Source organism: Alosa alosa, chromosome 14 (assembly GCF_017589495.1).
Source record: "Alosa alosa isolate M-15738 ecotype Scorff River chromosome 14, AALO_Geno_1.1, whole genome shotgun sequence".
Classification (NCBI taxonomy): Eukaryota; Metazoa; Chordata; class Actinopteri; order Clupeiformes; family Clupeidae; genus Alosa; species Alosa alosa.
Genome location: NC_063202.1, coordinates 11816753 through 11833325, shown reverse-complemented (window position 1 = coordinate 11833325; position 16573 = coordinate 11816753). Strand labels below are relative to the sequence as shown.

Below are 16573 nucleotides of genomic sequence, written 5' to 3'. Positions count from 1 at the left end.
CAATATTCACTAGAGTCATTATTCTGGAGCTAAACCAACATTCATTCTGCCATATGAAAAGCCTACATACTCTCCCAATGAAGCCCACGCCCCAAAGGGACTGATGAGCAGAATTTTCCAGAGTAAGGAGCTCGATAATTACAATGTCTGATGATGCATTACAACTGCATTATTAAAGTGAAACATTGCTCTACGATGATTGCCTCATTACTTAGGACAGCTGGGAACATTACTTTGGGATCAATCTCTGCGATTTCTCAAATCAATCAGAATGAAATCGAGAATTTTATGCTTCAGTTATTAGCAATAATGAGACAGTTGTAGCATCTCTGTTTTCAGGCAATATTGGTGAGGAGCGGAGAATTGTGCTCATGCTAATGTGTGCAGCTCAGTGAATGACAGTACCATGAACTCCCTGTTCAATTCTTCCTCTTTTTGCCTGGCTTTGCATAGCGAACAGTAAAGGATTGTCCTGTGGAGGGGAAATGGAATCCTTCAGTGAAGGAGATTGCACTCATGGACTGCAATATTGATGACAGTGCTGATGACACTATAACACTGATGACACAGCTGATGACCTGCAGTGGCTGACTGTAATCAGACACCGTCTTTGACCGCACTGAGCTATAAAATGGAAATATAAAGAAGGAAGTTAAATCATGTACTGTATTTCCTGACAATGGAGAACGCTCTAGATAACTTTACTACAGGATCGAATAACAAGGAATGGTGTCCATTCCTCAGCAAGTGCAGCAGTCATTAAAGAAAAGGAAACAGTCACCACCATTATTCCCTGAGTAAATATTGTTCAAGTGTATGCGTTTGTCATAAAACACAACACAGACAACACAGACTCCCAATGGTGGGTTTCAGTATGGGACCCACGCCGAGCCACAACACCACCACGCTCCACTACATGAAAAAGCATTTGTCATGATGACTGGATCTGACCTACCGCTGGGCAAGGAGTGGACACCTCATTCTACCTTCTCACTCAGCGCACGTGTGCTCTAAGCCTCCGAGGGTTTCTGTGCAACCACCCTCTCACATCACATGGGCCACACACCTAGCAGTGGACACATGCTCCAAGCTTGCACATGTTTCTTGAATTTCCCCTTGGGGATCAATAATGTATGTATGTATGTATGTATGTATGTATGTATGTATGTATGTATGTATGTATGTATGTATGTATGTATGTATCTATCTATCTATCTATCTATCTATCTATCTATCTATCTATCTATCCATCCATCCATCCATCCATCCATCCATCCATCCATCCATCCATCAGAGCCAGGGGCAGTTCAGTCCTATAACATCAATGGAATCCCCTGGCCACTCACAACAACTAGGCACATTGTAACTGATAATTCTGCACATTCTGCAAAGCCTGACAAAAATAACCACTGCTTGTGTGGCATGATTGCAATCTTTGTCAGTCTCACTGAGAAGAGTCAGAAGTGAACATGCGATCGGTCAAAAATGGTCTCTATCAGTTAGCACCTTTTTTCAGACACGGGTCAGAATATAGTGGCATAAATAGAGTCCCACAAAACAAGTATGAGCAGGAAAGCACGACAACACCAAGACAGCACCAAGGAGTAGTCTCTGTGTATAGACCTGTAGACTGACTCTGTGTATAGACCTGTAAACTGACTCTGTGCATAGACCTGTAGACTGACTCCTTGTTTTTTGACAAGCAAACTGAGAGCACTGCAGATATCGAAACAGACTTCAGTATCTTTGTGAACACAGACCAACATCTTTGTTCACCACATGTTAAGAGTAAGCAAACCATAAATAAGACCATTAAGCAGCTCAACAGAGAAAAATATAATATTACTATATACTATGATAATTTGCAACATTTGAGAAAAGACCATGGGTTGGAAAAATGAAAAAAAAAAAAAAAAGTTGGAGTGTTGATGGGGCTAAGCAAATGAAAGTGAAAAACCTGTGAGTCAGTTATTTTGTCGGTATTTTGTGGGTTAGAAAAAGGAAAGTGTGTGTGTGTGTGTACTGTATGTGTTAGTATGGTGCAAGTGATTTAACTACATGCAATAATTATGAGTTAGGTGCATTAAATGAATGAAGTGAATGAGTGAATAAATGAACGAGTGAATGAATGAATGAATGAATAAATTAATAAATGAACGAATGAACGAGTGCATGAATGAATGAATAAATAAATAAATGAATGAACGAGTGAACGAGTACATGAATGAATAAATGAATGAATAAACGAGTTAATGAATGGATAAATGAAGGTCCGAGTGCTGAGTCTCACCGGTGCTGAAGCCCTTCTAGAGTGAGCTCATTAAGCACCAGCTCCTCAGCCTGGAGTTTCTCCGCTTCCTCCAGAACACTGCAGTCAAACTCCACACACGCTGGCACTTCCGCTACTGACCTACACACACACACACAGACACACACACACACACAGACACACAGACACACACAGACACACACAATTGCATCAATGCTTTATCATTATTACACATGAAAGTTACTGTCAGCTACAAAAGCAGAAAAAGCTGTCCAATTTCATTTAAAGTACATTTCCCATAATGCACCTCTAATTAAAAAGTCCTCATCATGATGTCCCTAATGTGCCATGCTGTTTCAGTGTCCTTTAACCACCTGCCAACACGGGCCTGTGAAATGTGACCCACAATTAGTTCTGCATGGACAGAGCCAGATAGCTGTGGACGAGCACAGTGAGATTTCAAATGCTCCCACTGGCTCCATGGACTCATTTCCTTAATGTTTATTAGGTCCTGTCCATGTGCTAGAGTGGATGTGTGTGTGTGTGTGTGTGTGTGTGTGTGTGTGTGTGTGTGTGTGTGTGTGTGTGTGTGTGTGCTACACAGCTTGTTTGTCTTTAGGAAGTGCCGCTGATGCAGAACTACCGCATTTGATTAATCAAATGATAACAACCGTAGCTGGCTTTTTGATAGGGAGAGTAAGGGCAATAAGGGTAATAGAATGCTTGTGCAATTAAAAGCTCATCAGTTGAAGGCACTAATCTCATTTGTTGGTAAAATGTTCTTTCATCTAAAGCTACTGACAAATATATGTTAAATCATGATGATGAGGTCTACTCTTTGTCACAGTGTTGCTAAAATATGACACAGCTCCGTATGACCTTGGAACAGGGAACTGAGTTTACTAAGCCTTTGTTTGCAACACAGTCATATCTCAAAAGAACAAGACATACACCTTGGCATTAAACTATTCATAAAATAAAATATTTATTTTTGGATGATGGAAAAAAACCTGGCAAACATTCTTGTTCTCAACAGTAAAGGACTGTGTAGTCAGCCGTCATTCTCATGTACACCATCGGTGGTAAGGTCTGGACTGATCTCGACAGATCTACAGTAAGATTGATAGTCAGTGCTGGCGCCAGCAGCAACTCTCTGTGCTTTGATCGACACAGCGCTCTCTCTCTCTGCCTGAGCCTGAAGCACTTTGGAAAGCCTCATGCATTTCTAGTGAATCCTATCAAGCTAAGCAGGTGGGGCAATATTGTATATCATTCACCACCTCGATTTTTTCCACCATGCTGTTCCAGTCCAGTTGAAAAACAAATCAAACACACTACACCCCTATACATACGGCTAAGGATGAGAAAGCACCCTCTGTTAAGTAACAAGTTTAACGATTAAATGCAAAAAAAGGAAAGGAAGAATGCTATTATTAGTGTGTACTGTATGTCCATGGAAACACGGTCGCTGTGATGTTGTTGTGACACGTTGAGTCGTTGTTTTGGAGCGAAGCGTTGGGCGTAGCACTACCTGTTCTGCTGGATGAAGCTGTCGTACTCCCTCTCGGGGCTGATGGCGTTCAGGGCACTCGTCATCTCCGTGTGAACCAACACCACTTCCTCATGGAGCAGGGTTGTCAGGTCAAAGTACTCCTGCAGAATCTCCTTCCTGGAATGGGAAAAGCCATGGATAGTGAGACAGTGAGACAGTAAACAGTGAGACAGTCATCTCACATTTACAGTGTGTTACATTCAATGTTAGCTTATACAGGCAGCTTTTTATTACTTGTGTTTTCTACAAATACTGTGTTCAAAACCTTGAGCACTGGGACACATATCAGAGAACGCTCTATGTGACTTGTTCTGGGTTCTTCCTTATAAAAAGAGTTTTTGATTACACTACATACGTAGCACTAAACACTGAGAAAGGAAATACTGTGTTGGTGCAGTCCATTCACAGGTCAAGTAGAGAGGCCTTGTCCAACATTAAACAGACACCCAGGGAGCGTAGGCTAGGCTCATATTTCTTTTATCACCAGAACAGACTGATGACTTAAGCAGCGATTAGGTGACAACCTTGGGAGCTATTAGAGGGAACCACAGAATATGCAGGCAAATAAATCAGGAAACAACTTCCTCTACATAGACACAGATGCAGTGTTCTTTTTATAACCAGGAAATGATCCATTTTCTCTCAATCTCTGTAAGTCAGTGTGTGTGTGTGTGTGTGTGTGTGTGTGTGTGTGTGTGTGTGTGTGTGTGTGTGTGTTATCAATGGGGTCAAACCTTAGACTGTATATATAGAACTATACAGTATATGGTTTGACCCCATTGATAATAATAATAATGTGTGAACTGCTGTACCATCCTGATGCATCATCCCCACATACTGTACATGCACACACACACCCCTCCTGACCCTAACCCTAAACACACACACACACACACACACACACACACACACACACACACACACACACACACACACACACACACACACACACACACACACACACACACATAAATACACACACACAAACACACACACACAAATACACACACACAAATACACACACAAAACACACACACACAAACACACACACACACACACTCACAGCACTAGGACCATCTCCTCCTGCAGTGTCTGCAGGGCCGAGAGGAGTGTTGGCTGGCTCTGGCTGTAGTGCTGCTGGTGGTGGACCTGAGCCGCCCGCACGGCCAACACGTAGTCGTTGTGCAGCTCGTGCAGCTTCAGCGTGGCCTTCACGTAGCGTTCCCGCGCCCGGTCACGATCACGCTCTACTCAGAGAGTGAGGGATGCCATGGAAGAGGAAGATATGGACAGTGCAAGAAAGACAGAGAGAGAGGGATGCCATGGAAGAGGAAGATATGGACAGTGCAAGAAAGAGTAAACAGGAAATAAGAGCACAGCGTTCAGTGATCATCACCAAAACATCATAACGTACCAAACTTCCTAGTGAACGTACCAAACTTACTAGTGAATGTACCAAACTTCCTAGTGAACGTACCAAACTTCCTAGTGAAAGTAGTTCAGGCCTTCATATCACGACATGGAGCATAGCGTTAGTTCAGGCCTTCATATCACGACATGGAGCATAGCGTTAGTTCAGGCCTTCATATCAAGACATGGAGCATAGTGGAGCGTTAGTTCAGGCAGGCCGCCGAGTCTCAGCCAGCTTCTCTGAGTTGCCCAGCTGACTTCTCAAACCATGCCAGGTAGAAATTGATTGTGTACATGTTGTTGCTATATGTGATATTTAGCTAAATTGCTAGCTCCCTGACTTAGCTAAGGCAGGCAGCTAAACAACGACCCATTGCTGAAAACAATGTCACCTCAAAAGTTGAAATATTTTTAACTTTCAGTGCCTCGCGTTTTTACTGTAGAAGCCTTTCTGCTGCTCTGCCTTATCCTACATACTGCCTGCCAGTTCCTCTGCAAGATCTCCTCCTCATACTTCTGACTTATCAATGTCTTGTGATTGATGTCTGCTCTGTTCTGTACTCTATGGGGGTTTATCTCTGCTGCTCTCCCTGCCATGAGCTTCCCATGTTTGCACAAGGAAAGGCAGGGGGCCAGAACAGAGCAGACTGCCAAATGTAATATTATGCAATAGTGAATCAAAACTATTTCATTGACAAAGCCAACCTGACGGAACTAGAACTATACCAATAACGGGGTAAAAAGTAGTTTTAAATATCACTCTAGCTAATCAAAATGACAAGGTCCACATCACACACGATAACATCAATGACATGACAATGACATGATGAAGAATGATATTGTTGGGGTTCATTTTCAGACAGTTATTATGAAAGACAGAAACACTGACGGCCAATCAGAATCCATGGAATTTAGGCATCACATTAATGAACATGAAGAAAATTAGGATTTCCTGATCACTGGCCAGTGTGGACACTGTTATGGTCACAGTTACAGTTGACTTTATAGTCATTGTGTTGTTATGGTCACAGTTGCAGTTGACTTTATAGTCATTGTGTTGTTATGGTCACAGTTACAGTTGACTTTATAGTCATTGTGTTGTTATGGTCTTAAGTCTTTGCTTTAACCCTAAGGTCTCAACACTGAACTTATGTTACACTGAGAAGTGTTGATGTAGAGTCACTCTAAATGAGTTGGCACAACTCTGTGAAATTCAGGAAAAACACTGTGTTTGAATGGTTCAACAACAGAGAACAGATCTGGCAGCACAAGAGAGAAAGCTCAAACACAATGGAGATGTTATGTTATTTAGTAAATCTATTTCAATGCTTTTACAGTTTGTTTAACTTCAGTGAAGGTCAGTGAGTTCAACAGTGTTATTTCCCTGGCAGGTGCTGGCAAACAGAAGGAGTACCTGTTGGCCTATCACTTTTCTTACTCCCTCTCCCTCACACACACACACACACACACACACACACAACACACACACACACACACACACACACGCACACACACACACACACACACACGCACGCACGCACGCACGCACGCACGCACGCACGCACACACGCACACACACACACACACACACACACACACACACACACACACACACACACGTGGGCACGCACACACACGCCTGCACACACACACACACACACACATGGGCACGCACACACACACACATGCATGCACACACACACACACACACACACACACACACACACACACACACACACACACACACACACACACACACACAGATGCCAGATGGCATACCTTTGCTGGCCTCCAGGTACTTTTTCTTGGCCTGAGCAGCTTCCCTGACCAATTGCTTATAGCTGCCTCTTAACTTCTCGGGCTCGGTCTGAGTCACCTGTTATCAGAGACAAACAGAAGTGAGACACAGATACAGACACACACTGATGCCAAATGTTTGCTTATTTGACTTTTGTAAAGTACCACAGTACTGAAATATTGTGAGAGCCAGCTACACAGGACATTTGTGTAAAAGAAAGAGTATATACAGTATCTAGCACATGTACAGTGCTACAGAGCACTAGCACCAAGCTGATAACAAACTGTTCAAAGTCCGTCCATCCAGTTTTCCCATCCAGCAGTCTGCATCCTCTCTTCCACAGCACAAATACAGATATTTACAAAATACACACACACTCACAAACGTGCAGTACTGTAGGTGATGCACACAGGCAATTACTCTCTTTGATACAGATATGAAAAAACAACACAGTCATAAAGCCGCCCACATGATGCTCTCTACCCCTCCAAACAACCACTGGATGCGGCCAGTATTGCCACTAAGAGCACAAACAGAACAACTAACGTGTATTCACCATTATCACCAGAACAAACACTCTAGTAACTGTGTACTTAGAGCAAGCCAATGATTTATGCAAGAGAAATAGAATGAAACTCTCTCTCTCACCCACCCACCCACTCAAACACTCACGCACACACACTGTGTGAGCTTGGTGGGGGGGGTTGTCCTTCACTGAATGGTGTTAGATACACAAGGAGAACACTTACTACTCACACATGAGCACTCTCAGATTGGATTCTGTTGTTTGGCTCACCTGCTGGCTTGTTGTTTGGCTTAAGGCCTCCCAGAATGTTCTTGCACTTCCAAGCAATGAGATCACTTGCTTGCAGATTTAAATAGCTCAGGCAGAGTTTAAACACATTCTGTTTCACATACTGACTGCTTCAGCCCAAATACCTGCACTGTAATAATAGTTCTTTGCTCAGGAGCTTGTGTCAACGTTCTGTGCCAGTGAAACAGGGCATGGGAGATGTGTAGTACATTATGATGAAAGACGCTTGGCTTATGATGTTGATTCACATGACACTTCACAAACACCCTGTGACACAGCTGGTAAATTCCACTGATAGTCCTCCCAGAAACAGACCCATGTAGAAAGAAAACCTTCTTTATAGAAGAAAACCAAAACCAAAATCAAAACATTTCTAGAAGAAACCCGTACTGCAATGTAAGTGCAGAGGGTTGGGCGTCGAATGAGGAAGTACTTTTAAGTCGTGGCTAGAACATTTAACATGGTTGCCTTGTCAACAAGGCAAGCACTTCCTTAACCCAAAGGGAGTTACATACAAAGATAAAACAGTGATGCTACACTAAGATGTCACCAAAGAAGGAAAACATTTACAGGTCCAACCACAGGTTCAAATCCCTTTACAAAAATGTTTGTGACTTCTATGGTACGAGAGGATGCTTGGCTATTAGTTGAAAGTATATCTATATAGTGACACTGCCAAATTACAGCTAAATTGCCACTTCTTTCATAAGGACTGAGACCCTCTGGAGACTCAAACCCCTGCTCTGTCCACAGCAAGCACCAAGGAGTAGCAGGGAGGAAAATAAGTAGCAACACAATTAGCAGTTTAGGGTCACTTCTGTGCAACCTATCCAGCAGGACAGCACAGCCCCACACCAGACTTCAACTGGACACCTTTGGATATGGGAGTGCACGGCGCCCATATCCACCATGGGAGCTACCGGCTATCTCAAGGTGCCACTGAGTGAGGTTTACCCACAACACACCTCTGCAGCCATGCCTATCGCTGCATCCGCATCCAGCTTAGAAGAGAGCTCTTGGTTGTTTCTCGGTGTGCATCCGTGGAGCTCACCTTGCACAGGTCCTGGTTCAGCTGCACCCACTGCTCACTGTAGGACTTGCGTAGCTGCTGTTTGTCTCGGATCAGCAAAGTGAGCTTGCTCAGGGGTCCCACCGACAGATCCTCCGAGCGCTTCTTCATGATACGACTCAAGCTCTCTGTCTGGCTCACCAACACGTTCCACGACTGAGGGGGAGGAGAGGAGAGGGCACATCTGACGTTAACGTGAGTCTACTAGACTCTTGGGTGCCTGTCTCACTGATTTATATGTGGTTGGCTGGTAATCATCTGTGGTTTTTCATTGTTAGCGTCAAAATCAAAGAGAAAGGAAAGTAAACTTTGTATTTTTCATTTGATGATAAATAATTTGAAATAGTGATCTCACAGTTAACATGGGAGTGTTAGGTGCCTGACTAGTTACACAATATACTTTACATTAAGCATGACAACCTGTCAGTATTCCAGGGTTATTTCAGGTATTGCAAATAAAACTGAAACTATGATGGATAGAATTCATCACTGCCATTCACTTCTCCAACATAGCAGACAAACTGCAGACACTCAAAGGAAGAACTATCGGCCTTCTACTGTATTTCATCATTCAACACAGGCTGTTAACCTGCACATACACATACTTCCCCATGTCAAGGATAGCCTGGCTGGACTGTACCTTATTCAGGTGACTGATGTAGTCCAGGCCTCCACCAGGCTGAGTGCCCTCCAGCTTCTCCACCATGACGGACATCTGGTGCAGCTGGGTGGAGAACTCGCGGTCACTCTTGGCCCTCTGGGTCATCCACTTCTTGACGAGCTCCATGAGGCGCAGCTCGGAGTCCTGCAGCCGCATGAGGGAGGCGTGGGCCTGTGGGCACCATAGCTCCTCTCCGAAGCCCATCCTGACCAGAGGCCCTGTGCCGGGATGCAGACCTGCTGATGCTGCTAAGCAGTCATGAGCACAGACAAGAATGAGAACAGGCTAACACACACACACACAGATCCATCACTAAACATACAGCTCTCTCTCTCTATCTCAATCTGAGAAACACACATGCCATCCATAGAACAACCGAACAGCATCCATTCCAACACACACACAAACACACATGCACACACACACATCTCTGAACACAAGCAGACACATTTTGCATGTCTTGCTTTTATTTCAGAGATGTTTACATTTCCTTTCGATTCTTCTAATTGTGCACATCTAAATGTTATTCATTTCAAACATTGGTATCCCTGTATGGAGAAGCAAACAAAACTCATTTACTGATTAGTAAGTCAATACAAAACGTGCTTTTCACTTCCTAATTTATGCCTGTAAATGAAAGGATGTGAAATTCTAACGAGCAGTTCCTTTTTTTTAACAAAACTGCTGACCAAATGTGGCACTATCAAATTTAGCAGGCTACTTCACACCCAACCACCACCTACTAGCCTCCACATTGGGGCAATTTTGCAGGGGTGCATGTTATAAAAAATAAATTAATCTCACGTTACCAAATCATTTATCAGGGCATTTTGGTATTTCTGCTAGAAGCATAAAACACAAATAAATAGGCAGATTATTCTCCTGGGTAACTCCTTGAATAATGGTTCGGCTGTTGTTGGCGACACACCCAAGAATGATTGACCACTTCATGGTGTCTAAGCAATAGGCTACATAAGCACAGAAGGCTTACCTAGCAGGGCAAAGCATAACAGAGTCTGTTAACGCCATGTATTTAGTCTACTGCATTGTTCGACTATCTGGTTGAAGACATTTTAGGGATGGCAAATACTATCGTTTTTATGTCAAGCAACCGTATAGCCTCGTGACCTCGACCTTTGCGACCCGCCAGCAGCCTATTATGAATTCAGCAACGACAGTGGAGGCTACTAACCTAGCCTTTATTAGACTACAGACAAGCAAAAGCTTGTTCTCAAAGGGCTTACATTTCTTAACTTTTCCCGCAAGAACTCTTTTTCCTATTATTCTGATCAAACGATTCCTTAATACATACTTTAGAAATACAATAGTCCGTTATAGGCTAGTTGTCATTTCACAGCTGACTGGTTGACACTTGCAGCTCTCTCACCTTGACAATCTTGTACTGCAAACCCGCCCTCAAAACGTCTGTGGTCCGCTACCAGACATAACATTTACAGATGAAACGAAGACAGGCACTCTAACGGAAACTACCCTATACTGTACGCTACACTACACATGCAAGGAACGAAAGCACTGACAGCGCATCACCGTCGAGAGGACGCAGGAGTAGAGACAGGGTGCTCCCCTATACCGAAACCAGGAAGAACGATGCTAACTTAGAAGGGGAGTGTGTGAATTCGCCTTCGTCCGACAGGTAGTCTAAAATATGAACACGGTCACTAGCGGCTAGCAGAAGCCCGTGTGCGAAGGCTGTGGAGGTTATTGCTCCAGACTATATAGGGCATTGTTGTTGATGGTCTGGTGGTCTGATCAGAGCCGCTCTGGGTCTGATAGCCTACACTAGCGCTCATACAATTCGCCGCGTCATTGTTGCTGCACAGCCGAGGTCATTCAGGCTACTGTTATGCAAATAAGGGACAGGGATGGGCAAAAATACATCAAAGTGGATTTTAAAATAAAATATCAAATACCCTAATTTTTAAGTGTATCAAAATGAACTACAACACACAGTAGCAACGCCATGTATCAAAATAAAATACTATATTTTTTTGTATTTTGACATTTTTAAAAGGGATCATGAAATGACTTTGCAAACCTTCCATATCTATTTAATCTATTATTTTAAATACATGTATCATAAATATTGCCCATCCCTGAAAAGGGACAATAACAGCCCATAATCCGTCTTTATATTTACCTGAAAGCCCATAATTATTATTGCTTATGGGCCTTTTTCCAGCACGATTAATTGGCATACAAATAAATAAATAAAATAAATAGTGTGTAAGTAAGCTACAGATCATTTTTATCTGATCATCTAATAATAATAATAAAAAAAATAGTGACCATGAATTGTTGATGCATATTATTTCATAAGTGTTCCGGAGTGAGAGTGATGAATGAATAATTAAACAGTCTATGCAGGTTATTAAGGATGGTCATTTAAAAAGTGGAAATTACTGTAAAGTTCAAATCTGTAAAGTTAGATTCCTAAGGGAGAGGAGAAATCATTGGATTACCCGGTTTTCTTCAGTTTAATAGAAATAATCTCTTGGATTACCCTGTTTTCTGCAGTTATATATAAATAATCTCTTTCAATTACCAGATTATCATTGAAAAGAAATGACATCAGAATACTAAAGTTTGCATAGATCTTTATTTTTCGTAGAATCTATAATCCGCATATTGACATCAATTAAATAAAAAGGAAAAAAAGGCAATTTTTTTTAAATTACATGTAAATGACACTGCACCATATATATATATAGTACAAAAATAGGCCATTTTCAGAATAGTTGTCCCATCACAGGTAGTCAATCCATCATAACTCATGGGTCTCTGTTACTAAGATGTCTCCACGCAGCCAAAGGCTAGTGACCTCAGTCTGAAACATGGAGCGAGGTCTAATAGAAATCAGTGTGTGTGTGGGTTCTGTAGTGCATACAGAGACATTCAGCCCTTGATCCGTGTATGTTGTGTCTTGAATGTGTGTGTGTTATACATACAAGAGGCTGTACTTAAAAATCAAACACATTCACTCTTCTGCTCCTACAGGCTGAAATAGGAGCCCTCTGTTTTTTTGTTTTTTTTGTGGTGGTGGTGGCATAACAGGGAAAGGAAACTGAATTTCATGAGCACATGGCTGCACCACACCAGAGGCTCTGTTCAGAGCAGCAGAGAACCTACCAACACCTCTGCTCTTAGTCTGGACGCTCGAGAGCAGCAGAGAACCTACCAACACCTCTGCTCTTAGTCTGGACGCTTGAGCCATCTCACTTGAACACACACTTACACTATCAGAGTCTTTGGTAATGCCCTCAACACCATATACCCCAACTGAACTCTCACACCTCTCTCACACACACGTTCACACTCAATAACACACTGTACTGCAAAGACTGAACAGTAGGGGGCGTAATCATCTATCAATGAGGACTATCCAGAATGACACCATTAGAGGATTCTTTTTCTTCCTTTGAGAATACAAAAAATAGACCACTTTAGGGGAAACCACCTTGAGCAGTGGATTAACATGGGCACGGATTGCTTTCCTATCATAGCCACCGCTCTAAACTGCTCTCTAAATTTGTGAGGAGAAAAAAAAAAAAGAGATGGAGTTCAGGTTGTGGGCCGCCCTGAAGCATCAGAGAGACGGACAAGGCGTCCGGGGCCTCTTGGGCAACACCTGAAGCTGGTTACGGGCAGCTCTAATCTTAAGACCCCACACGACTTCACCAGCTGCAGAGCTCAGGGCATACTTCCCAGCTGTCCTGCACCCACACAGAAACAATATATTACAGCAATAAATTTAATTCCCATAAAACTTTTCCCGGATAGAAAGAGAGAGAGAGAGTAGGAGAGAGAGAAAGAGAGGGCAAGAGAGGGGTGGGGGAGACAGAGAGAAGCTTGGCACTGAAAGGATGAATAAATTGATAGTCCATTAAAAATGTTTCAATAAGAAAGGCCCTCTTACACTCAAGCACCCCTCTACCACTTTCCACTTACAGTAAGTCATACATTTATCTATTACAATTAATTATAAAATACGGCAATTTTCATCGCTGAGGAAGGCTTGGGTGTAAAATCGATTCCGCCACCTTCACCTTTTACGTATGATAGATCATTTTAAACCCTCCTTTATTTCATCAAATTAGGCAAAGGAACGATGAAGCATGGGGTTGTGAGGCAGGCATCAGAATTTACAGGCACACGCTACAGAAATGACCACAGGCCTCTCTAGATCAGCACACGCTGCAGATATGACCACAGGCCTCTCTAGATCAGCACACACTGCAGATATGACCACAGGTCTCTCTAGATCACCAAATGCTGCCGATATGACCACAGGCCTCTCTAGATCAGCACATGCTGCAGATATGACCACAGGCCTCTCTAGATCAGCACAGAGGGAAACACAAGAGCTGCTGCAGCCAAGAACCTCCCAGAAATCCCTGGATGACAAAATCTTATGAATGTGCAATCCTGAATTTTGATGATGTCTTCCTGGTGTCTGGGATGGCAGCATCAGAAGAAATCGGAGAAAAAAATAAAAAAAGAAGGTTTAGTTGGTAAACTGGAGATGCACTTAGCAAATCGTCAGTCCACCTGCTAATGCAGTCTTAGGTTCTTAGAGAACACTGGAAGGATATGATGCATCTCTAAATACCCTTTCGCACAGGGACGCAGGCACAAACTTAACAGCTTCTTACTGCTGCCTCTCTTCGAACAGCAATACGTGCATGTTTAATGCAATGTGATTCTTGTGTCAAGGATATGACAAGATATGATGGCATGAAAGACTATTTTGAGCTGGCTTTTCATGATACCGAGGGGGAGGAGCTCATTTCTACAAAGGCTTGTAGCTTGAGATAAGCAAGTCAATCAAGTATTCTTCATGATCTTCTTTCTTCAATCAGAAAAGGCATTTCAGGACTAAAAGTGTGCTGAATCTGGATTTGAGGAGAGGTGAGAAGGCTTGATCTGGAGGACTGGTGTCTATATATTGACATATAGAATATGGACACAATATAATGCTAAAGGACCTACCCTAAATGGAAAAAAGTGGATCATTTGTACTATTGAACTAACTACACTACTAATTTAGTCCTGGACAAGGTCATGTTGTGTTAGAAACAAGGCTTACAGTACAACCTGGACACAAAGGTCTGGTCACTAAGAAACTTGTAGTGTGTGCAACTTTAATGTTGTGGGTGATTATCTTGCATTGGTCAGCACAAGGGAAAATTATGAGCCAGCAAAGTATGAGTCTCCATGAGGAACTCTGGGCCTTCTACGCCTCACACAGAGCCGTGTTTGCTTAAGTTTGCTAAAACAAGAGGGACAAACTACTTTAGGCCCCTATAGTAGTGCCAGCAGTGAAATCAAAACAGACAAATAAAAAACAAACAACCAAAAAAAGGTGTTTTAAGTTCGAGTTTGCTTTGATGTGAACTCTTTTCTAGGCCAAGCCCCTGCTGTCACGAAAGACGTGAGGAGACGCGTCTGGTTAATGAGGACTTATCGCCTGCACTGCTCAGGGATGGGATGTGTTCTGGTCGACTGGCACTGAAACCAGGGATCACTATGAACGCAAACTTTGAACGTATGTGTCTATCTGTGTCTGTGTGTCTGTGTGTGTGTATCTGCGTGAGAATAAGAGAGATCACTGCAGTTCATTCAGCCCCACAGAAATCACACAAATCCATTTTTAAGCCATGTGGATTGACTTTGATGGCCGTCTCTTTCAAGCAGTCACATGTAAGTGTTTGTATATATGGGTGTGTGTGAGAGTGTATATGTCTGTAGGAGTGAGTGAGAAAAAGAGTTGAGTCTGCTGCAATCTCTTGAAACACTACATTCATCCAAAGAAACACTGCACTTCTGCTCTGTCTTGCACACTCACACACACGTCAGGAGTGGATGGACCTCTTTAACTCCCATCTATCTTGCTAAACGGCCTCAGGAGTTGTTGTGTGAGGGGCCTGTGTGGCCTGTGGTATTTATCTCCTTTTCAGAAAAATAAAGAACCCTTTCCCCAGCCGTCTCTGAGCTCGCCGGTCACGGCCGAATCAATAGGGCACTCGCAGAAGGACGGTCTGGACAGGCTGCATCAAACACACGCCACAGGAAGGCAAACACACAACATGGGAAGAGTGTCAAGCCATTCCGTGCCATTCTACCGACGGCATACGCGCGCACACACACACACACACACACACACAAGCCTGACTTCGCACCCCTACGACTTACAATCTCAAAGGGCAACCTGGATATGTGAAGGGGTGCCTGGAGAGACATGATGTGAAGAAGGGGGTAAAAAACATGAGGAATCATGAGCATGATTTATTAGAACATTAGAAAAAATAATCTTTTTTCCGCGGCTCGGAGGGAGAGCCGAGAGAATTTTGATTTGTAATCTCAAGTCACATTCAAGCCGTGAGCGTGTGCACGCGGCGACAGGCCTTTCACGAGCGTCACCCTGCAAATCTCCGAAGACATGTGAGGTGGGCACTCCACAGAGAAAAAGGTCAAGAAGAGAGAAGGAGATCCCAAACAACCCCAGGAAGAGGAAAAGAGCAAAAACAAAAATGTGGCAAAAATGACTGAAAACAGAGTGAGAATTCCTTAAAGAGAAATAATTGTGGGGGGGGGCGGTCCTGGACTGCGGATCTGGACTGCTCCTGAAACGTGGGATTGAAGGGGAGGAGGGGGCCGTTAAAGAGCACTTTGTGTTTTGATAAAGGCAGTCCTCTCGTTGTGGACGTCGAACTCGTCCACCTCAGACTCGGAGCCGTCCTCGCGCCACACGCTGGGGATGCCCTTGTAGGAGATGGTGCGGCCAGAGCCCATGCCCAGCCCCAGGCCGAGGCCAGCTTGGCGGAAGCCCTCCTTCAGGCCCTCACGAAGGCCGGCGCCGGTCTCGGCCAGGAGTAGCCGCTTGGGCGCCGCGTTGCTCGAGCGCAGCTGCAGCGCAGCAAACACGGCAACGAACGCCGCCACGATGAAGGCACAACTCAGGACGGCCACCGTGGCAGGCATG

The 16573-nt window shown here is 43.6% G+C and overlaps 2 protein-coding genes across 4 annotated transcripts in view; both read right to left on the bottom strand.

Annotated features, from left to right (window-relative positions):
- The window catches only part of fes (FES proto-oncogene, tyrosine kinase), a 42127-nt gene extending 30770 nt beyond the window's left edge, over positions 1–11357 (bottom strand). For 2 of the 3 annotated variants that reach the window (XM_048263579.1, XM_048263580.1), the window contains exons 1-7: positions 10961–11357; positions 9553–9821; positions 8895–9068; positions 7011–7107; positions 4885–5068; positions 3801–3938; positions 2291–2410 (exon numbers count right to left, since the gene is read on the bottom strand). In XM_048263579.1, the coding sequence (XP_048119536.1) occupies positions 2291–2410; positions 3801–3938; positions 4885–5068; positions 7011–7107; positions 8895–9068; positions 9553–9821; positions 10961–11024 (1046 nt within the window). In that variant the 5' untranslated portion in view covers positions 11025–11357. The remainder of the gene's footprint in view (positions 1–2290; positions 2411–3800; positions 3939–4884; positions 5069–7010; positions 7108–8894; positions 9069–9552; positions 9822–10960) is intronic. The other variant, XM_048263582.1, reaches the window with a different exon arrangement.
- Positions 11358–12171: 814 nt separating this feature from the next.
- The window catches only part of furina (furin (paired basic amino acid cleaving enzyme) a), a 123177-nt gene continuing 118775 nt past the window's right edge, over positions 12172–16573 (bottom strand). The window contains 1 exon segment of the mRNA XM_048262181.1: positions 12172–16573. Within this exon segment, the coding sequence (XP_048118138.1) occupies positions 16249–16573 (325 nt within the window). The 3' untranslated portion in view covers positions 12172–16248.